Raw genomic sequence first — 24,043 nt, 5'->3', positions numbered from 1 at the left:
GCACACTCACACACGTCCATAAACAATTATTTTTAGCTACTATCGTCATTTACCGAGTATTTCGAAATTCTGGCTTACGCGCAAACTCGTTACGAATTTTATCGCAAACCAGAACTCGTTGAATTATATGATTTTGCATAATAGATCCTCGCTCCTCCTCTCCCGAGAGTTTAACTCAACTACGGCATTCACAATTTTTACACGATAATTTTGAATTCAGCGAAGAAAAAAAATCTTTTCAGTTCACCAATTTTCAGACGAAAAAAGTCTTCTTTTTTTTTTTCTTTTGCCAAAAACGCGTTTCAGCTTTACAACATTCAATTTTTCACTGTTATTTTATTTTGATCAATTGGTCGTGCGTACGATGATGAATATTCGATTTTTCGAATCGTCCGAAAATATTCGATAATGCACTAGCGAGGTTTTCTCAACTCGACGAATGAAATAAATTGACAAGACGATTGGAAAAAACACGAAAGGGCACACGAGCGCGCGCACACACACACACACACACACACACGCACACACAGAAAAATATGGTCAATTCAACTACGTACCTACTTGACGTCACAAGCCGCGTTAAAACAAGGCACATCTCGGTGAATGCACGTTTTAAACGATTCAACAATTGATCGATAATCATAATTGATTATTATTTTGTTTATCTCTTATTTAAAACACGTTTGTATAAATTACGATTGAGTGGAAATTGAAAGACAAGAGACGAGATTTGTATTCTCTACGTTAAAAAATCCTCGAGTGTTATTGGACGTGAAAAGGGGCATTCGAAATTCAGAATCACTGAGCATGACATGTAGGTTAGAGTTTCGTGGTGGTGTGTGTTGGAAGGCGAAAAGAAGGAGACGAAAGACCGGAGAGTGTAAAGACGAAAAAATGGCGGCGCACACTCGCCATTAAAAAAGTCGCTCGGTCAACAGCGCAAAGCCAAAAATTCGCGCGAGTTGCAGTAAGTGTAAGTTGAAAAAAATGTAAGCAAAAGGCAAAGAAAACGGTGGCAAAATGATTTGGAGCCATGTGAAAAAACAACGAATGATGATGACAATATATTTCGAAGAAAATAAACACGTTTCAGACGCAAAATTCGACATTCTCGGAGCCAAAATTAAGGAAATAAACATTATAATAAAAGTCGAGTAAAAACGGTCAAATAAGACATAACCTAAAAAGCCACACAACAGGAAACGAAGTTATGAAAATCAACATAAATACTGAAACAATAAAACAAGCCAAGTGTACAAAACTTATACGATTATAAATAACGGGAAAAAAGAAAAATACTGACCTCTGTAAGCCTTTGTTAATGGCAAGCATGGCCTTGCCAGTGCTAAAACAAAAAACACAAAAAGAACAACGTAAGATGAAAAATATATCACGGGGCAAGAAGCTAGCTAGAAGGAAAGTGTACGAAAGCATTTTTCTTTTTTCATTTCGCTCTATTTTTTTTTTTTCTTTCAAGTCTAGTTCATCTACGACGCCTCTTTTATACTCGCTACTTCGACATTTAGAGAAAAAAAACGATAAATGAGAAACGCATAAAAAAAGCGAAAAGAAGATTCTTTTGTTATTTCTTTGGATTTTTTTTTTTGACAAGTGGGATTCAGATCTGCGCGCGAAATGATCGAGAACTTAGCTACCCAGCGAATCGTGAATGTTTTATTTATCTTTATTTGTGGTGAAATATTTGCTGTGCTGTGTGTTCGAAAATGGCCACATTGAATGTTATTTCGTGAACGAATAAATAAGCTAATCAATTTAGTCAACTAAATAAAAGCACTGATTGGAACCAGAGAATAATGAAAGCTCACGATAATTCAATGTGCTCAAATCCTTTGGTGTGTTGTGCTCCTGCAATGTGGATAACCAAAAAAGTGATGGAACGTGAGGAATCAAGATAATAAAGTATGTGTGAACAAAAGTAAAGCGAAACTTCTTATTCGCCTTCCTTCTTTGTACCTTTAGTGTGTCCTTCAACGAGTGTTTTCTTTTCGTAACAATATTTGGCAAGGACACCCCGAGACTCGTAGTCCTACAGTGTCGCGCTCTCTCTCTCTCTCTCTTCTCTCTCCACACGTCAATGTTTCGGGTACAAAAAATAAATGCCGGCGAGATATTCAATGTCAAATCGCAACTGTTTCTATTATTTTTTTTTTATGTCAAATCACATTTGGAATCATTATTTATCATGGAATTGAGAATAAAATATGAAGAATAAATTGAGCTTTGTTTGGTTATTGCAACGGCTTTTTTTTCAAATGAAACTTTCGATCGTCGGTAAAGCAGTTCGGGTAGTTTTTTTTGCGGGATAGAGCTGCGATGATAACAAAGCACGGTATAGTTGTGATTTGACTCGAAAATCTCCGTGAACATGTTTCTGCGTGCAGGAGCGTATGATTGCAGTTTTTTAGGAGCTTCGACAGACCGATCCGATGACTCGAATTTTTGTGGATTGTGTGAAAAAAAAAAAATACTAAAGTGTTTAGATTTTTGTAGTATGCGAGTCGAAAAACAGCAACTTTTCCTCGTATTCGTTAGCCGTCATTTTGTTCGTTGGCGAGTCTTGAGAAAATAAAAAGGGTCTTGCCTCGAATCCATTTTTATACTGAAACACGGTGGTGGAACTCTTGATTTTCTTTCACGCCCCAGGAGGGACTCGGCCTAGTGAGAAAATCGATGAGGGTTAGAAAGAAAAGGGTGACAGTTGTGAATATGCGAGGAAGCTTCGTGTACGGGGGGTAAGAAAAATAGCTCCAGGGTGAAAATAAATTGTTTACTCGAAATTTTAATGAGACTGAGATTGCGCGATGGAAAGTATTATGAATTCATCGCATTCTCAAAAGGTGAGTGCAGCTGTACCGAAAAGAGCTCGATAAAATAAATCGTCGAAATGATCTCGTCAGTCTTGGGGATTTTTGGCAACTAACCTGAAAAAATGATCGAATCTCGAGAAAAATTGAGGCCGAAATTTCGAAAAGTTTTTTTAATCTTCGGATTAAAAAAACGAAAAGACTGTGCGAAAGCGGCAACGAATACGGAGAAAGAGAGAGTTTCGTACGAAAAGGAGAATGGTGTAGAAAAAAATGTGTGTGTCGATCGATCGACCGATCGATCCGATGAGCGCGCAAGATCTTTAATCAAGAATAACGATACTTTTTTTGGGGCTTGTTCGTTTATCATAGATATTTAATTGTTTCATTCGTTTTTTTCTTTCTCGGTAGAGCGAGTAGAGGCGAGTAGGTACCTGGATAGTGGCGACAGTGGAATGTACCTGAAGCGGCCGGTCGGATGATGTATCGGACCGCCGAAGCGTCGACTGGCCTGGGGAGCGAGATAAGCAGCAATCGGTGGTATCGCCTTGTTGTTGTTGCTCGGGTTGTTGGCGAATTTCACGGTTATCGGTTCGGTCGAGCCCTTCGGAATCGTCCCGTTGAGCTCCTGAATCGCCCTCTCAGCTTCCACTCGTTGATCGAACCTTATGAATCCGACACCTTTCGACAGGCCTGCCAAGGTCACGCATAGAGCCGCGCGTAACAATAATAAACATGGAAGAGAGGGCGGCACGAGCGAGACGAGACTTTTTTCTCTACTCTGCTTTTTTAAATGAGTTTTTCATTTCATTTTCATTGTTAAAACTGAGTTAATTACCGTTGATTTTTAATAGTTTCATTTGTTTCTTTAAATGTTTAATTTTTCGAATGAATTTAAATAGAAATAATGAGAGCAGCTACGGTTCAAGAAAAAAAGAGGAAATATCGTGAAAACTGCCGAGATTGCAATTCATTGGTCTCTTCTAGAATAAGATTCGATCAAATTTGCCAATCGATCGAGAGTTACGGAATAATTCAACCAATTCCACACCTTTTTTCCAACATTTACACAACTTTTTATTCGTCAATTGCTTGTCGATACGATCAATCAAATATCTCAATAAAATAACTCTTCCAAAAGCTCTTCTCTCAGATTTCGTCTACGTTGATCACTTATGCCGATTTCTGATCCTGTTTTTTCACGATTGTATCGAAGCCCGGCAGCTTTCGGTCCTCGAAACGGTAAAGAATAATAAATCAAATGAACGAAAGAGCACGGAATAAAAGCACATCCAGATGCACGGAGCATTGACTAAAGTGACAAATTCTTCATTTTTCTCCTTCCTTCTCTACTCGACAATCATTTCAAGCCCAATTTCGTGAAAGCTTTTTTTGCTAATCGATAACTCGCGAATTTGGATAATTCGTGTCCGCCGGAATTTTCGTGCGCGTCGTCAACAATGAAAACTTGGTCAAAATGAAATTTGTAACTCGAAGCGAAAGTTTCACCGCGCCCGCTCGATCCCACGGGAACGAGCATCGAAAATTCTCAAGAGACACGAATGCCCCGCTTTCACGGAATCAGGAGTATTTATTTGCATTTTTTATTCTCTACCGTTGAGCGCGCGAGAGAAAATTAGAAGAGGGGAGAAGGGAGCGTATTTCGAAGCGAGTGGTTCGGTGCGCGCATGCGCGCGCTCTCGCAACGTATTTTTCTTTTTTCATTTTCGACGCACAAAATCACAAAAAAAATGAGATTATCCCAAAACTGTCATTTATCTTTGGTCTTTGAGCTGCTAAAGAAAAGTGTCTTTTCAAAGTGACTTGCCACAGACAAAGGTAGAGGCTGGACTTCAATGTCGAAACATAACCAACAAAATTTCTCATTTTCGGAACAGCGCTCGCTGCCCTCGTGAACGAAACAATTGTCTGGTATTGCTAAATTATTTACATTTTCAATGGATTAACAAAATACTGGTAAATCAACGTGATTCTCTAAAACGATAATGTACGAGGTTCGTTATTTAGATCAAACTGAAATTGTGGGACGTCAAAGTGTGGGGGGGAGGTTAAGTGCTCGTAATGTTTCGGAAGGTGAACGTGTATAATCGTCCGCGTAATCAAGCAATCGAAATCAATTGTTCAAACGACGCTTATAAATAATAATTGTAATGATAACCATAATAATAATGATAATAATATTAATAATAATATTGGGATGACAGAAAGAGACAGAGAGAGAGAGAGAGAGAAAGAAAAGAGAGAGAGAGATAGAGAAAGAAAGAGAGAGAGAGTGATGGGAGATTTCGTGAGAAGTGAAAATGAAAAAATTATGATTTACGTACCGGGCAAATTGTCTCCGCCGCCAGTCACAAACTGTCGTACTAAACAGAAATAAAACAAATCATATCTCGTTAAAATCACAGCGAAAATCGGTTCGATTGGTTCGCCCCTGATTCGCGAATATGGTCAGAAACCGAGAAAAAAAGAGCGAGAAAATAGATCGGAAAGAGAAAAAGTGACAAAATAATATTGAGCTTGATGATGAGCGAACTAACGTTCGATGAACGTCAATAAATTTGGTCGAATAAAATGTCGAGGGAAGAGTCGTTCTCGCTCGATGAGTAACAAACGCAAATAAAACGAGTGAAAATAAAGTAAAGGAAATTATTCGGAGTTGTCAAAAGTGAAGATAAAAACGATCGTTGAACGAATCAGAGGCGAGCAAACTTTCGAATAAAATATAATATCCTTTGACCTTAAGCGTAAGTGCGAATCGTTGCTTTTTTTTATTTTTTCTTAATATTCTGATTTTTCTCGTGCATTAATTCTCGGGTTTCGAGCACGGTGCATTGTTTCTGGTTTTTTTTTCACTCTCGTCCTCGCAGCCCAAGACTTAATCTCGATATCAAGCAAAATATAAATAACACAACTCTAATCGGTAATACGGATAGAAAAAAAGAAACGAAACGAAAGAGAGAAAGAGCTAAGGAGGTAAGAAAGTGAGTGAGAGAGTGAGAGAGTGAGAGAGAGAGAGAGAGAGAGGGGCAGAGAAAGAGACAGAAGTGGAAGAGAGAAACAGAGCTAAAAGAGAGGAAAAAAGTATACTCGTCGATACAAAATTTAAATGTAAACAGAAGCTCTATGTATACGATGATTTTGAGCGAAGAGCGTAACGCTGTGTGTACAAACGTAAGAAACAAGAAGTGTAAAACTTTTCTTTTCGTCCACGCCTGTGCCAGTCACAACCAAAAGTCAAATCGAAGAAGTTTCCTGGAATTCTTTGAAATTCGATTCTTTACTCGTTGGTTGCTCGATTAAAACACGACAAATTTCATTTCGACGTGAAAACGTTGACTCGCAATTTTCAACTTTTTCGTCCAAATCTCGATATCTCGTAAATTCATTTTCGTTCGTCCTTACCACTCGCGGTGGCGCCACGCTGCTCACGCCTGAGGAAATCACACGAGACAAAAAAAAAAAAAAAACAAGGAAGCGAGACACTTGCCAAGGAACACGAGCACGAATTTTTTCCTCAGCTTCTTGCCACCGAAGTGGCGCCACCTACAGAAATGACAAAACATCGAGTAAGAAACCGAAAAAGTATTCAAACTCGAGTGTTTGGAATTTCAAGAGTTTTTTTTCACCTCCCAAAAGATACGAATCGTATTTCAACACTGTTCCACTAAACTTTCTCATTCGCAGCTTCGTCATGAACTTTTGATTGCGGCTGTACGGTGGTGCAGAATCGTAAATCCCAAGGAACGAAACAAAGTATGGAAACACTCGACATAAACACGAGAAGGAGGAAATTTTGAAGACACACAAGAGTGTAAACACACAAAGGCATGGGGAGGAAGTCTGATCGAACGAACTGAGGAGTTTTATCGATGGGGTGAAAAAAAGGAAAGAAAAGTATCGCGTCGAAAAAAAAAGCCACGCGATTATTTCTCATTTCTACTTTAGGCTGACTATTTTCTACGGTGCTTTTCTAACGATCTCGGAGTGACGTAATGAAGAAAAAAAAAATAAAAATAAAAATACGAAAAACTAAATGAAATAATCGTTCTTCGTGTCTTGAACGAAATAAAAGGCGAACGAAGCCAAAGTGAAGGAGAATCGAAAATGATTCGAGGATCCGGGTGTTCTACGAGGTCGGTAAGAATTTTTATCCTCTTTATTGGAATTTTCAGTAATTTTTCAAATGCTTTTTTTTAGTAATCTAATGAAAAAAGTGTAAAGACTCATGATTGAGCGAAAGTGAAAAGGCGCACCGATCCACCCTTCGTTTTCGCAGCGATAAAAAAAAGGCCCAAACCAAAGTAGAATGATAAATAATGAGAAACTCAAAGGAGAAACGGAACCAACGAACGCTACTCGAAGAGAGAAGAGCTCGCTCGTGTTACACCAGTCTTGCTCGACTTACCGGTTATGTTGTCGCACAGAATTCGCGATGTTATTATCCTTCCGTAGGGACTGAAGAGGTTCTCGAGATCGTGCTGCGTCATGTTCTTCGGTAGACCGCTCACGTAGAGATTAGCACCTTTGATAGCTTCGCTGCTCGGTCTCGCGTACGATACCTTTTTATCATCCCCCGACGACGACGACAACGACGACGACGACGAGCAACGATTATTCGACAACAAAAAAAACGTAATGCAATCATTCCCATTTTTGTTGCGAGTAGAGAAAGCGCATTTTAAATATAAAAATATGAAAATTCTGCCTGGGAAGGTCGCCGAGTGGAAAAATGATATTCTCAAGGGAATAAAAAGTGCTCGAAAGCGATTCGAATCGCGAGGAATTTGGCCGAGTGACTCGAGCCTCTAGCGACGTTTCGTCGTTCGTCGCATTGTCGTACCCACCTTGATAGTTTTATTCTGCAATCGAAGGCCATTCAGCGTGCTGATTGCTTTTTCAGCGTCCTCGGGCCGGTGGTAGTTTACGAAGCCATAACCCAAGCTTTGCCCTGCGATCACGAAGTCAACGGAGTCTAATTGAATTTCACATAAAAACAATAATGTAAAACTCAAATTTTCGAATCGATCGACGCGACACGTCCCTCGCGCGGATTCGACGATAATATTTACCATTTCATCAAAGAATCGAACATTTTCATTTTTTTTCTATGACACTCTCGTCAGTATTTTTTTTTTTTGCACCCCCAAGAAGGAACGACTCGAACGGACTCGAAACAATCTCGCGACTTTTACCAACGTTTTTACGTTCGCTCGCGTGCGTGCGATTTCACGTATTTTTCGACCGATCGCGAGAGCACGTGTCTCGAGGGACACGCGTGCGATCGGCGACGGCACGCGAGCCGAGGGCTTTTCAAGATCACGTTCGAGTGCCCGTGACGTTACATCCGAGTCGATCGATTGCGTTTCTTGGAACAATCAAATAATCAGATTTATCGGGCAACGTGAAAACGTGCAAATGTTTAAAGTCGACTTTTTAAAATCTTCGACAAAAAGCTCCGGATCCGGATCTGAAGCAATTTTACGAGCGAAATGAAAGTTTGAATTGAAAAGAAACGATAATTTGAGGCAAAATTGAATCTGTGGCGTCGGACGACTCAAGTTACCTGTAACTTTGTCGCGGATGAGCTTGCAGCTCTCGACCTCGCCGATGCTCGAGAAAAGTGCACGGATTTCCTCTTGCGCCATCGTCTGAGGCAAATAGTTGACGATGAGATTCGTCTTCGATTCCTCCTGCGAGGTCTGGCCCAGGGTAGAGCCCCCGTTCTGTTGCACCACCGTGTCCATTCCGTTTGCCATCATTTCAATCTTTCGTTTATCCAATAGCGTCACCTAACTACGTACGGAGTCTGAAAACAAAGGAAATTTCGAAAGGGGCGTTTTAATCATCGAGAATCGAGATCGTCACGATTTTTTAAAAGTACTTTCAAACTTCAAATTGACGTCAGAAAAAAAAACGGTGGGTCCAGATGTTTTTGGGGGGTGATCGAAGAGCTCGAAAATCGATTCGATTTCGGAAGCGGAAACGATCGAAATACTGGGAGCGGAGGAACGTGGTCGCGTTTATCGTTCGACAGAAGTTACGTTTTCGAAGGTACTCGAAACTATTCTCAGTCGGAGAGGATATTTCGATCGTCGGCGTTGTTGGCCGTTCTCGCATGTCACCTCGAATAAAATCGTTTTCATGGAAGAAGCTCTTGGAATTAAGACTGATCGATATTCCATCGAGTTAAATATAAACCAAGGTTGAAAATCCTGAACGTTGTACAAGCTCGTCGAAACGTTGTTGCCCCTGAGGTTGGCTGCTGTCAAATTGTTTCATTATCTGATAACTTGACAGTTGCGTTTCGAAGCATTTTCTATTTTCGGGGAGGAAAACGTTTGAGGTAGCGATTGATATTGTTTTATGACAAATTCAAATTGAATTTGGGCTCTTGGACGAGCTGCTCGGTTTCTTCGCTTTTCTCTGTAAAATTGGGCGACCTGAATTTTCTCTCATAACAGATTCGACGCTTTCGGTCCGTTCGGAATGACGTCGGATGGTTTTTGAGGCCGATCGGAGGCACTCGGTGCACATTTGTCTGGACGCAAATACTCCGGGGTATTTTAATTCCTTCCAGAATCGCCTAGCGAGTCCGCGAACGACCGAGTCTACTTCGCGCGGGGTTGTTCCTGCCGGGGATGCAAAAGGCGCGCATCCCCCCTCGTCTTTCCCTCCATCGCGATAAGAATTGCTATTGCTTTGCAGTGACGCTCAACGCGTACTTTTCCGAGGGACGAAAAAACCGAAGGGAACCGCCTCGGTTCGAGTACTTGGAAAACCTGCGAGTGTCGATCGAACAGACGAAGTCAATCGTCCATCGGTCGAGCGTCGGTGCAAACCGGCACGAAAGAACTGGGGGAAAGTGAACCCTGGACGAAATAAACGAGGGACGGACCTAGGGCAACGTCCGATTGAGAGTCACTGATCAAAAATAATGGAGAAGGATAAAAAAATATGAGAAAGGGGGCCCCGTATGAATCGTCCCGACTGAAGAGGGTGAGAACGACGCGGACCCGCGATGGGATGAGTTTAAAGGGGCGACGAACCCCGACACAGGAACGCGGGGTGGTAGTTTAAAAGGCTCTCCCGTGCTGCACACTCGCCGGGGTTACATGGCACCCTCTCGCCACTCTCGTCAGCCGAAACTTCCCGTCGTTCTCTCTCTCTCTCTCGTTCTCTCGTCACGCTATCTCCGTTATTTTCCCGGCACACTCTGCTCGTACGGATGAATGTGCACATGCACATGTTTGTCGTAGGGTCTCGATCCTGGTGAAGAGGGAATCAAGAGAGAGAGAGAGAGAGAGAGAGGAAAAGTCTGCATCCAAAATTGGGGGGAGGATTAAGTCTGGGGGAGACTCGTGCCTGCGGAGGTTTCCCCGATTGTTCAACGCGAGTACACACAGCCGAGTATACGGCTAATTGCAAAGTTTCGGGGCGAAATGGAGCACGGATAAAAAAATGGCAAATGTTTTACAAATTGGAAGAAAAATGCAGGCTTCCAATCACTATTTCTGGTGACGGGTTCGAAAATTGTGAGACTCTTGTCGGGGGACCTTGATCCGAGCGATCTCGAGGGTTCCTTTAAAGTCCATGACGCTGAAGTTTCCAACGTTGGAGTCCAACGAAATGATGGAAAAAAACTCTCCAATAATTCCAGTAATTCTCCTATTTTGTTCCCTGCCAAATTTGCGATTCGTAGTTTTTCAAGCTGCACCAACGATTCGTGAAATAAGAAATTGGTGAATTACAAACGTTTTTTTTCGTTCGTTTCGTTGGACTCCAACGTTGGAAACTTGAGCGTCGTTTAAAGTCCTATTTTCCAATAGAATCTTCGACTTGTCGAGGGAAGAACAAGGAAAAACTTCCGGGGCATTCCGGGCTCGGAGGATTTTCGCGTTCTCCGAATTTTTCCGAAACCCGTCGACGAGCTTCTGCGGGAAATACTATATTGCGGTATCCCGCAAAGGGAAGAAAAAAATAGGTGACCAAGCAAAGCTTGAATGAACCCTTTTTTTCAGAAAACCGTGTATTCGAGTCCAAAAAATACAAAAATTCACCATTTTCTAGTTCGTTTTGTTCGCCGCGCAAATGACTTTTCCCCGGGCCCAAGAAAGGATATTTTCAGTGCACGAGATTCGGAATGATTTCCAAAAAATTCTAAGCGTTCCATATCGCCCCACCTGGGGCCCATACCAGGTTTAATTTCATTTCTGGCGAGTGTCTCGTAACATATTGAGAACTCTCGTACGTTCCTGACGTCTTTTCCTGCCCTCCCTGAAACAGTCGACAGACGTCGGCATCAGCTGTCCCTGCGGACACCTTTGCACCCCTCGAATCGTGCCCTCCTGGGTGTGTAACATATTTTTCGTGTGTATATGAAAAAAAAAATAAAACCGTATCCACGCACGTAGTTTTATGCGGACGAGTGTGCTTGGGGCAACATGTTGAGGGCGCGCCACGAGAGAGCGAGAGAGCAGGGGGGCGGTCCCCGAAGCCAAAAAGCGCCGAGGAGCGGCGTCGCGCTGCACCGTTTTCTCAAAGTTTTTCCTCCGCCTTCCCTCTTCGTTAATCTCACTCTGCGGATGCGTAATTTAAAAAGCCTGTCAGGTCAGTTAATATTTAATGTGACATCGATAAATATTTATGTCATTAATAATGCGTCGTGTTTTCGAGTACGCGCGGCGCGAGCGTTATCGCGATCCCGCATCTCTCCTCGAGCTCTCGCTTATCGATCGTGGCTCTCGCGAGGCGTGCTTCGCACCGAATACATTTCCCCGGGTAGATGCTAGCGCCGGCGAAGAGTTGATTGGTTTAGAAAAAGCCTCGTCCCTCGGGCCGCTCGAACCTCCATTTTATTTGCTCGTTCGAGGCTCGAACTTCCGTCACATTTACGAGCAACGAATTCGAACGATTTCACGAAATAAATCTGCGCAATGTTCTGCTCGGGGCCACAAAACAAATTCAACGATGGAAGTATCAACGCGAGCAAATAAAAAAATGAAATAACATGTTACATTGGCGCTCGTGTGTCGAACAGCTGATGCGAGCGTAGCGATCGAAATTATAAGCTTGAGAAACACAACGACGCATGCACACAGGGCGCTCTTGTACGCGCTAACACGTACGTACGAAGATAGGATCTTTGACGTCGGCCAGGTGGTCATGGCGACGGGAATCATGAAAATCGCGTGGCCACGAGAGCGATCAATACGCGCGCGCCCCTCGGTCTATCCCGCTATGGCTGCGGACACCGAAACGGCAGCGGCGGGAGAGCTCGCCAACACCGCGCGCTGCTCTAACCCTCGCATCTCCGTCTTTCTCTCGCTTCTCTCCACTCTACACACGCGCGCGTATATTCCTATTCCGTTCTCTACTTATTTTTTTTTTCTGTCTCTGCTTCGCCGAGCAAGCTCATTTCGAAGGGTAGACTCGTGACGCGTGTCCCTTCACCCCCTGGTGGCGCCTTCGCGTACTATTCTGACGTGTGTTGCGACAGACGCACCGCTGCTGTTTTTTAGTACCGGTTTTTCGTATTGTTCTATGGGAGCCAACCGAAGAAAGGCGAGGAATTAAAGTTCCGCTATTTTTTTGACGTTTTCGAATGTCAAACGTTGCACGCATTTTATTTTCCGTCTTGACAGTTAGAATTAAAAAAACCCCGAGGGCGAGTTCGAATTCGTGGCTCTTGCGCCTCGATTTTGAAAACATGGATTTATTCGGGAGAAAGATTATATTTCCACGAGCGAGAATTGGAGAAGCGAGGGAGCGCTGAGTCAGCGAAAAAAATTTAATAGTACAAATCTCGGTAGGATCGGGAGATGAGTTGTGAAAAAAAGTGTCGCAGTAAATACAGCTCCGGAAAAAGCTGAAAGATAAAAATAAAAATGAGCCTAAATGATGAAAAAAATATACACGTATCTCGAGTGCAAGGTGCACATTTGTTTTTCGATCGTCGACGTTTGAAAATCGCGCTTGAATGACAGGGACGGAGAGAGCGCGAGGGAGGGGGAAAAAAGATAGCGTAAAGCGAGGAGGCGAAGAATAGGCGCGTAGCGTTTTCTCGAGTATACATGTATAACTCGTCGCGTACGTGTGTTGCTCCGAGAACGCCATACCGGCGTTTTCGCGTGGTAGCAATGTGGCTTCTGTAAAGCACGTGGTAAGAAAAAACGTAAGAAAAAGGGGAAGTTGGGGCGAGTGAAAGAGAAAGAGAGCGACAAGTACGGACGGTATTCGCACGAGTGTTTCTGCGTACTGTTTACAAATATACGTTCATAACGCACACGCACTCGGCGAGGACGCGTGAGTGCTGAATAAAATATGAAAATATATAAATCCTATTTTAGGTCGTGGGTTCTTACCTCTGGTGATAGAAATCGTGCGAAGGGACCGTCAAAAGTTTCATTCGACGGTCAAAGTCTTGTTTTATGATTCTCGAGTGAACAAACACGCGACGGGGGAGGACGGGGAAACGTCAACGTATAAAGTGTGTACGTCGAGAGGATAACAAGAACGCATACGAAGAGTGTCCAATCAGACGCACCGCCCGCAAAACGCGTTCAGAGAACGAGAAAAATCAATAAAAACGGATTAATCTCGTACGGGAAATTTTGAGCGGCATTTATGCTCGTTCGCTGTCGAACGAGAGAGAAAAAAACGAAGCGGGAGCCAAAAGAACGGGAGGAAAGAAGAACATTCGGCGAGTTCGAAGATTTAACTTTTCACGATGCTTCTTTTTTCGTATTACGGATTTTTTTTCAAATTTATTTTCTTTCAAGTGTAAGGTGATTACGCTCGTTATTAATCACAGTGTCTCATGATCCGTGGCTTGATCGAGACACCCCGGGCCGATGTATTCAACAAACACGTTTCTTACTTGCCCCGCAAGACGCCGCTAAATTCTTCGTTCTTTTTAGCAATCACACGCGCGACCCCCGCGTACGAACACGTTTATATTTATATGTATGTATATATGTAGAAATATATATCTATATATTTAACGTACGCGCGCACATGTATGAATAGAAACGTGTGTATAGACGTGCTGTGTCGTATGCGTTAAAAAATCAGAGTACACGCACGCACTCGAATACATATGATGTATATATAGATTTATTTACACAAATACAAGCACGCGCACCGCGGCGCGACGGATATTTTGTACGTAAAAACTTTCGTCTATGAAAAAACTCGCAATGACAGAAGAGTCGAAATAAAGGCGGTTAACTATACTAAGGAAACAAAGAAACAACGTTACGGGCGGAGGCTGCCTAGAGACTGAACGCCAAAGAGCAGGAGAAACCCACGCACCGAGCCTAAAGAGTGGGGGGAATCGAAAGAGGAAGAGAGATACGCTACCGTGAGCAGCACACGACTCCGAACCGGCGTTTCTGTACAAAAAGTTCGTCAGTTTTCGGTCCTCCCCGTTGAGCTTCGGCTCCGCTCGCGGTTACAGCGCCATCGCTCACGTAACGATGAAACTACAACGAGTTCTCGGCGTCTACTTTTTATCGTTGATAAAATCAGGACGAATATCGCGTCGAACAACAATTGCATTTGTCTTAATTTCACAGCTTATTTTATCCTCCAATAATGCTCGTTTCACGAGTTATTTACGAAATGTCACCGTGTAGTAGTATTTTTGTGGAGAAAAAATACGATAAATCGATTGAGACGAACGTTTTGGCGGGAAAAATCGAGCGTTCCAACACTAAAATAGCTCGGACTGTTATTTTATTAAAAGTAGCGATGCTCGCGCTATTTTTCTTCTCTCGCATCATGACTCCGAGGTAAAGAAAAGGTTATGGATATCGATCCAACATTTTGGCACGAGTCGACGGAGGATTAGGGCCGTAGGGGGGCCATGGGTCTTCCTTTGTTACGAAAGATCGTGAGGGACCCGCTCCCTGCCCACTTACGATTAAACCCACAATATAGATATATTCAAATGTTCGTGTATACACACAGCCAGGTCATATCGACTTTCCCTGGCTTTTTTTATTTCCTTACGACTCTGCGGTTACTATATCCGGTTAAAATATATTGCGGAACCGTCGGCATTGTGTAGTATATTCATCGTGCGTTGGTTAATATAGAACCGGCTGGACGTCAGCTTTTCTAACGTCATTCGTCGAACATATGTCTAACAACCACGACCTATCCTCTCTTTATTTTCTTTCCTTTTCGCTTTTCATTTTCTCTCTCTCTCTCTTCCATTTCTTTTTCTGTACAATCGCGTTTATATTCACGCCCTCTGTTCTTGCCTTTCCCACGTTTTACAAGCTTCGCCAATTATAACTCGATGCGTCCACAGTAATAGATACACACGCTGATAAGTGCGGAGAGGAATAGAAATTGTAGTGCAGAATCTGCTCGGTGGTCGTGCACATTTAAGTTTGTCGAGGATCGCAACGTTTTTCCGTCATTCGTCTACGCGTGGTTTTGAGGTTAACTTTTCTCGGCGCCAACCGTGGACAGGCACTTTCTCGATTTGGCAACCGTCGGAAACATTAACCTCGTATTTTTCTGGCAACAATGTGTTTTTTTTCTTTCATCTTAATGTAAACTTCCTACTTTTATGATTTGTCAGCGCTACAACGAGCTTTTTAACCCTGACCTTATCCCGATTTGTCAGCTCTGTGACAAAACACGACTGCTGGTCGCGACTTTTATTTAGGATTAGAAGCGCGCGAGTGGAAAGGGGAGAAAAAGAGAGATCTTTAACGGCGAATCTCTAAACGATGACAACCCAAAATTATGTGACTCTGACGTAACGAGGCGAGTAAGAGTTGGCGGTTGAGCCAATAAACCAAACTGCAAAAGCCAATACGTGTTTTATTCGAGCGCGAGTTTTCCTCAGCAGTGCGAAAATCATTTTCAGGAGTTAATTCTCCAACGACGATTGCAGAAGCATAGCTTCCGAACGAGATTTCAATGTTGCTACCTTCACAGTCACTCGAATACGAAATTTCGCTTGGACGATTATTTCGAAATTGAGTTATCGTCAATCAAGATCACCCGGAGATTGGGGGTTCGCGAGAAAGCCACGGTCAGGGGGGAGGCCGACATATCTTGATCTCGTGTACGCGCGGGTTGAATCTCCCGAGGTTTTTGCGCTCCTCTCACGGCCAGCTCTCCGCCGACAAACGGTATTCGCGAGAGGAACGAAATTATAAATACGTACCGGTGTATAAACACTATAAATATAGGACGCTTTCTTCAAGCGGTTCTCTCCGTTATACAGACTATCCAAAAAGTGATGAACAACGAATCGGAGCCGTGAAATTTCAAAATTCCGAGGGATCATGTCCTCGCCATTTTTTCTTCCGACGCATCGTTGCCGGGACAGTTATCCGGAGTGTTGACCAATCCGGTGCGCCAGCGAGTAAAAATGGGCGTGGCGTCCCTGCGCCGCCGCGGCGGGCTGTCCCACTGCTCGCTTCGGCACGTTAATTATCCCGAGAACGGTGCATCGGACAGAAAAATTGCAGTAGACATTTCCTCTTCAGAATTTCCCAATGTATTTGCCTGGGTCACTGGCGCGGGTCTCGGTGACCCGTGAAACTTCGCGGCGTTACTGTAATTTCTCGAAAACAACCATTTTTTACCAACGAAACGAGACTGCTCTCAACACAAATACTACCTTTCGTCCCATCACAGTCCGAGGGCAAAGAAAAGAGTAATTTCCACTGAAAAATGCAGTAGATTCAAAGTCGCAAGCACGAATAACGGAGCACAGATGCTCTTCCCGATAAGAATAACGTCCCGGAGCCGGAGTGTCGAGTCGAGTCAAAGTCAGCATATTCGAGTCTGCACAGAAGGCGAGAGGAGATAGAGACAATTTTTTTTCAGGTTATGAAAAATCGAGCGTATGTCGCACCGGCTCGGGGGAGGGAAATTCCCATATTCTGACGTTCGAGTCAAATTGGCGAGTGGGAAAGGGACGGGAAGGCGAAAACGCCGTGAGATGTCGGGGCAGAGTGTGGAGAGGGGTCATTGATTGGTCGGGTGGTGGCGCGCATAAGATAAGCGAGTGTGCTGCTCGGTGGTGGTCGAAGGAACTAGGGGTTTCAGAAGCGCGTTGTTTTCCCGTTGCATCGCAGGCCTGTCTGTGGCGCGATCATCGCGGCTTTACAGCCCTGGGGTATATGAACTTTCTCCCCATCGTAACCCCTCCAGCGGTGTCTACGTGTGTATAAGTATAATATGCACGAGCGTTCGCGTACATAAGCATTTTCTGTGTTTCTTGGCTCACCCTCGCCGCAGGTTCAACCCCACATGTACGTCGAATATCTATTCGTAAATGTCTATATATCGCGGCGGTACGCAGCAGGAGAAAAGCATTGTGCGCGCGCACCTTCGAGCTCCGGCGACACATGGACCTAAAAAGCGATCAATACCCGGCGGCGGCGGTAGTGGCGACGATGAGGAAGCTCTGAAAGCCTCTGCTCGTGCCGCTCCCGACAGCCGCGACAACATCTCACTAAATCACTAAAATTAACAATATTTCAAGACTCTTCGAACTCTTTTTCGTCGAATTTCTTTGTAAAAAAAGTGCCATTTTTTGGCAGGCGAGAGTCGACAGATTCTCGGGCATCGAGACGCGATTAAATCGATCGAAGAATATCATAATTATATTTTAGAAAAGATCGAAAAAATTCGGTGACTTGGTGACGCTTCGAGTCGCTCCCCGTTCGGTAGGTACAACTCGAGATGACACATGCCAATAAAAACCTCTCGAATCTCATTTCTTTAACACTACATTACTTGGTGATTCAACTTACTGAGCTTTCATTTTGGCACGGTGCTTTCGTATGCTCCACGAGGGGATGATCTCCCCTCGTACATCGTGCATCGCTAATATCGCCGATAGAGAAGAATGCGGAATAGAGAATATAAGAGAGACGCTCTGTTGGATACGATGCCGGAAAGCGAGCGAGCTAGCGCGGCGGCCGAGTGCGCCAAGTCGGAAAATTCTCGTTGTTATTATTATTCACCGTACAATAAAATGCTTCTCGCTATATTATCATGATTATATATTCTTTTTGTCTCTCGCTCGCTTGATTGCTCGGACAATGTGGACAAAATATAAGAGGGAGCGAGATGCATTGAACTCCCCTGGAACTCGCCACTCGAGACCCCATTTTTACATTCTTTTTTCTCTCCTTTCTTTCTCTCGCCTTTCTTCGCGAGGGTGGCGCTTGCCCTGAGACTCGTGCGAAGCTGCCTATACCACTTTGCTTCCGGTTTGAGGCAGCTCTCGGTGCAAGATCCCCCCTTCGATACCCCCCTCGGACTTCCGGCAACCCGGTTTTTAATTGTCGGCTGTTACAGTTACGAAATACGAGTTTAGTCTGCGCACATATTTATATGCGACGTTTATATATTCCTGTATATTTATGTATACTCGTTTATTTATCTTTTGCTGTTGCATTCGAGACGTCAAAAAATTATTCGGCCGGGGGGAGGGGGCAAGTTTGCACAAAAAACCGGTTCTTTGAGTCATTAAGGTACCGTCGCGCTACCGAGGGGCTTTGCACTGAAATTTAAACACGTTTATCGGGAGCGGCGTGATCTCGGAGCCACACCCAAGCGAAGAAGGCTGACTCGAGCGACTCGAGGCTCCGTCATTCCTGAAAATGCGCAACTTTTTCGTTTCTTTTCGAATTTCCGGCTTTCTTAACTTTTTATTTTTCTTTTTTTTTCTTCTTTTTTTTTTTTTCTTTTAACGAACTAGCGCGAATCGAGTTTCATCGATTCCCGTTAAATTTACCAGCGCGAAAGTGCACTCGCGTCCCTTGCTCAACGACCCTGCGGCACGAGGCTCGCTCGGAACGCGTTCAACGATCGTTCCTCCGACTCCCCCGTAATCGCACCGTGAATTTATCCCCCTCGAGCCACCGGACGAGAAAAACTTGCGAATAGGTCTTTCTCTCCGTATTCCGAAGCTTTTTTCAACACGACCAAAAATGCTTTTAACGCGCCCGTGTTTCTTCGCATAAATAATGAATCCCGACACACCTGGACACTGGAACGCGTCGCACGAAAGGAAGCGTGGAGAACGGCCCGCGCGGCTCCGTGCACATTAATTTCGGGACGAAAGTACGCAGATAGCGAGCCCACCCGGACGCACACCGCCCTCGCTTTCCGGCGTAATGAACGCAAAATTAATTAAGGCCCTACGCCGGAGGAAACTCGACAGTGGCTCGATCGGTTCGATGCTTCTCCTCGATAATATCAAATAATCAATGTAACAGAGATCCATGTACATTAAGGTGGTTCGAAAGAACAAAAATATATATATTTTTTCCTCAAAGTCGCAAGCGACTGTGTCAGCGCACAATGAAAAAGTAATTCCCTCGAAATTTGTGCCATCTAAAAAAATGTTGACGCAGGCGGCGGCAAGGACGTTAAAATTGTTCTTTTCTTTCCAGTGAAAGAGCACGATTAAAAAACATCGATAGTTCACGGTGTCCCAACTCGAACTAAAGTCAGCACTCGATCAAGAGTCGATTCTCTCCGAATTTGAGCTCCGACGAAAAACATCTTCTTCAACTTTTCTTCTCTCCATTTTTCGTAAACGTCTCGGGATAAAAAAAAAAAAAAAAAAAAAAAAAAACAACGATCAGCCTTGTTTTGCAGCTTCGTATATGTCAGCATACGACGAAAACACTATTTTCTCAAAAAAATTTATATATTTTTCAACTCCACCAGCTCTAAAATTTCTTCTAAATGCCCCAAACTTAGAGAGAGAGAGAGAGAGTCTCTTTTCCATCGTGCGTCAACCCGATCACTCGCGACTTTGAGGCAAACCTTTCCATCTTTTGAGTCACCCCAATGCACGTATACAGATACATAAATACAGATTATAACGAATATAATTCAAAGATAATAAGATAAATATGATAAGCACAGAACACAAAGTAAAGAAAAATAAATGAACATACCGATTAACGATGAAAATCAGTGGTTGAGTGGAGCAGGATGCTGAACTAGGCGGCGGAACGCGAAGTTACGATGATTAGATATCGCATTTTACAACGAGTGAATAATGAGTACGAAGATTATCAATCTTCGCACGTGTATATACCGGAGGGCTGGCAAAGTCGTGGGGAACTTACTCGAGAGTTTGTTGATTTTCGTTAGTTTATCGTCTGTACCGGGCGAGTTGAGCGGGGCCTGATCGTCGAGTGCGATTCTTTCTCGGCTCAGTTTTAAATCTTTGTACAAGTTAATGCGAAAGAGTCAAAGTTTGGCGGGCCGATCGTCGCGGGGATCTTGACGAAAATCTTCCAGATGAGGCGAGCCTGGGCGCGAGGGGTTTCCCGGAGTGCGAGGCCGGTCGTGGCGTCGAGGGCGGTATTATCGGCGGGCAGAGATTTTCCCCGAGACAACAGGTCCCCTCTCGAGAGGAAACCGGCCGGTTTAAGCGAGCTTTTGCTTCGAGTTCCGGGGGCGCGGATCCTGAGAGGATGATTTCTCTCGGTCTCGGCGAGAGACGAGAAATCTCGCACACGGAAACGAGGACCTCCGGGGCGGGCGGGCGGCCGGTCGGTGGGTTGGGGGGGGGGGAGGGATTGCGGTACGGGAATCTCGAGGTCCAAGGTTCTTCGATCGAGTTGGTCAGGATTGAGAAAATAAAAATTGAGGGGGCGGGGAGGGGGGGGGGGGAGAAAGAAAAAACGAAGACACACAAGAGCGCTTTAAAGGAGGCGACGAACGTAACGTAATTGTATGATTATAATAAAAAAGGAGAATTTAATCGTTAAACGTATCGTTTGGAGGTATCGAACCAACGGGATAATCAACGAACGAACGAATTCAATGAAAAAGATCGATGTATGTTCACATTAATACACATGGACATATAAATTTTGAATAAAATATGCATGTATATTATGCTTTCCGCTGCTTTATATTGTAGATATGATTTTCTTATATTCGTTCTTGTTTTTGGCGTTGTTTTTCTTGTTTATATATCTTAGATGTTTGTCGTGTTTTGTTTGATCGTTAATTGAATGAATAATACAAGTAAAGGTATAATAATATTGCGGGTAACGGTGTCTACGTAACGCAATGCCTTATGTGGTGCGGTAACTAAACTGACGGGGTTGCCGGCACGACCGGGCGGCTGCACCCTCGGTCTATCCTTTCCGTCGAAACTCCGGGCGTCGAGGAGAGGGTAAAAGTCCCCGCTTTTCGCCCTCCGCTTTCCTCCCTTATAGTCGCGGCCGCGCCCCCACTCTTTCGCTTGTTGGCCTCCCTCGCACTCTCGACGTAGCCTGAACGCGGCGGGGCCGCGGGTGCCCAGGGAAACGGTTGGACGGCGACGTGGGATTTCTCGTCGTTTTCACAAATTTTTGGAGATTCGACTTTGGAAGTTTGACCTTTGGGCGCTCGAGTCGATCGGCCTTTTTTGACGGATTGCCGAACCTCCGGACGCGGAGCCGCCCGCGGCGGAGGGGCGACGGGGCTTTGGACATGCGCGAAAATACTCGATGCCAATGGACGCTGCCGCGGCATCCTTTTTCTCAGGCAGGGGCCAGAGGGGTGCAAACGGTCTTCCGGGGATCCCGCTCGGGCATCAGGAAACGCTCATTTGCGGAGCGGAGCCCGGAAGAAATTAAGAAATCCTCCGAAGGGGTTAAAATCCCCTGGAAAAAGCTTGAGATCCCTGAAACACCCGGAACAAAATGTCTTCGCCTGCTCTCTCTCTCTCTCTCTGTTCTCGGATCGAGCGGAAGCGCTCGCAGGAGCAGGGGATCGAACAATCGTCCTGAGGGCAGACTTTCAAGCCGCATCGGACACCCACAGACGCTTGCGTTCGCGCAAGCGTCGCGCGTATACAGAAAACCCTCTCGGAGAGAAGAAGACGCCGCTGGGCGACTGGAAAAACGACTCGGGGGTGGCGCCCGCTCGCGCTTTTTCATGAATAAACCCTCCGCCCGCGTCCACGTCGCATATTACGTCGCCGGAGCGGATCTCGATCCGGAGAGAATGCAATAAAAAGCGTGCTATGTTTGACGCGAGCGTTTCCATCGGGGCTTGAATAAACGAGGAGGAGGAGAACGAACGCGTTCGAGGAAAGATAACCAAGAATTTTCGTGCTCCTCGTCGATGCACATCGCAATTCCCACTTATGATCGTTTCTACAGAATTTTTAAACTCCGGGGGACGATGATTGGGAGATGAAATCCGATCGGGGAGCGACGAAACCGATTTCCAAAGTTTTTTCCCAACCCTCGCAGGAACCAATGGACCTGCCGCGCTACTTTTTTGATAAAATCATTTATTCATTCGGCGTGTATATTTTAGAGGGAGCTCGAATGAAAAAATCGATAGGCACGTATATGATAATTTTGTTGATGCAACGGCGCGGAATCCGTCGCGCGGCAGCTCGCATTTCGGTCCTGATTGTTCGTTCGACCGAGTTAAATTTGACCCAAGTTCGAAGAGAGAAAAGCCTTAAATCGAAAAATCCGCCGGAAATGGACGTCCCAAGTGAAACAAATGAACAAACGCGATGAAAAAAAGGTTCGAAGCGTCAAAAAAGTGTGTTGAGGGACGGAATCCCCGTTGGTCTACGCCACTGTACGCCACTGTACGTCCCACGACGGGAAGTTGACGGGAGCCGCGCCGGGCCGAGGGTTAGTGGAGAGGGCTTCGATTATCGATCGTTCCCCCGTATAAACCCCTCGCTCTACGCTCCCTTCGTCTCTCTCGCTCTCCGGCGTTCCTCGCTCCTTCATTTGCCATCGGGGTGTGTGTGTGTGTGTGTGTGTGTTATGCTCGAGGGAGAGCCTCCCCGTTATTTCGACGTCGAAACGAGCTTCGGGCTAGTGGACGAAGCAGTTAAATTTTGAGCTGCCGCGCATGGATGAGATTCGATACGAAAATCCAATCATTTTCATCGCGTCCTGTCCAAATCACAGCGTCACTTTTGATGCTCGATTATCGAAACTTCGTTAAGGACTTTCGAGCGCGCACTAATTCGCTCTTGTCACTGCTGGACGTTGCGAAATCCGATTGAGAGTTGGCGAGTATTAATATTCATAGAAATTAGCTGCTTCCAACCTTCCATTATTCGTGTCATTACGAAAAAAATGCAAATTAGCGTCCAGCGATGATTGCGGAGTCGGGGAATCGAGCATCGATGAACGCGAGTCCGACTTTCATTTCGATCGGGTGGAAAAAGCTGTCACTCGGGGGGGGTCCGGGACTCCCGTCCCTCGGACGCGAGGCCGATTTTAATTATTCATCTTCATCCGAGAAACTCTCGCTCCCCCGAGCTGTTCCTCGAGATGAAAAAGCGAACGAAAAGGCTCGCGGGCGGAGGGGTCGAAAGCAGGGGAGGCGCAGAAGGGACGCCGAAAGGATGCGGGAGAAAAATTGGCGAGAGCGCGAGAAAATATCGCCGGCCGGTGCTCCGTCTCTCGTCTGGGAGTCGCCCCTCGGGATGGAGCGGGGCGCGCGAGAATCTTTGCAACAATTCCGCATCAGAGACGGACAGCGAGTGAGAGCGAGAGGGAGAAACCGCGATGAATTCGGCGCCGGGGGAGAGACGCGCGAGAGGGTAGTTACCCTGGAAGCGGGTGTAGAATTGAAGACGCTGATTGAACGCGCGGGGGTGCGCACGGCCCATGCGCACTCCGCTCGCAATCCGCCGGTCTTGTTGCACCGCTTTCACCGCGCGACGAAGCAGCGGCCCTGTGAACCGAGAGAAGTGGATAAACCCGAGAGAGGTCAAAGGGCAACGAAAACATGCAACGTACGCGCGGCTATTTTAACACGAGAAAATGCGGAGTTTCCGATTAATCAGGACTCGCCGAACGATCTGCCGCTCGATGATCCCTTATTTATTGATCTTGCGGTTATATTTGGCCTTCGAGGATCGGGGGAAGGTGCTCGGTGCGAGGAAAAATCGATTCTTTTTCCCGGAGGAACGGTCGGTAAACGAGGACTCGCCGAGATCTATCTTCGGCTCGTAATACAGGAGTTCTGGCCGCGGGAGGGAGCGCCTGCGAGCTCGGCTGCCGGGAAGTGGAGTTTTCGGGGACTCCCGGCTCGAGGATCGATCGGCTCGGGGCGAGTATCGAGTTATTCGCGAATCGAATCGCAGAAATTGGCTTTGCGTTAAAAATCATTTTCCGCTCGGGTGAAATCGCGCTCCGCGCGCACAGCTCCCCGGGAGGCTGAGA

The 24,043-nt window shown here is 45.2% G+C and overlaps 1 protein-coding gene across 12 annotated transcripts in view; it reads right to left on the bottom strand.

The window, feature by feature from the left end:
* The window catches only part of fne (found in neurons), a 42,950-nt gene that overhangs the window by 10,089 nt on the left and 8,818 nt on the right, over positions 1-24,043 (bottom strand). The window contains exons 1-8 of one of the 12 annotated variants that reach the window (XM_043425467.1): positions 19,967-20,373; positions 19,793-19,837; positions 8,410-8,652; positions 7,691-7,818; positions 7,252-7,405; positions 5,171-5,209; positions 3,260-3,518; positions 1,304-1,345 (exon numbers count right to left, since the gene is read on the bottom strand). In XM_043425467.1, coding sequence (XP_043281402.1) covers positions 1,304-1,345; positions 3,260-3,518; positions 5,171-5,209; positions 7,252-7,405; positions 7,691-7,818; positions 8,410-8,605 — 818 coding nt within the window. In that variant the 5' untranslated portion in view covers positions 8,606-8,652; positions 19,793-19,837; positions 19,967-20,373. Of the gene's footprint in view, positions 1-557; positions 561-1,303; positions 1,346-3,259; positions 3,519-5,170; positions 5,210-7,251; positions 7,406-7,690; positions 7,819-8,409; positions 8,653-13,207; positions 15,034-19,792; positions 19,838-19,966; positions 20,374-24,043 lie in introns of those variants that run through there. The other 11 variants (XM_043425466.1, XM_043425472.1, XM_043425470.1 and 8 more) reach the window with 11 other exon arrangements.

Source organism: Venturia canescens, chromosome 8, assembly GCF_019457755.1.
Source record: "Venturia canescens isolate UGA chromosome 8, ASM1945775v1, whole genome shotgun sequence".
Taxonomy (NCBI): Eukaryota; Metazoa; Arthropoda; class Insecta; order Hymenoptera; family Ichneumonidae; genus Venturia; species Venturia canescens.
This window is presented reverse-complemented; position numbering and strand designations above follow the sequence as displayed.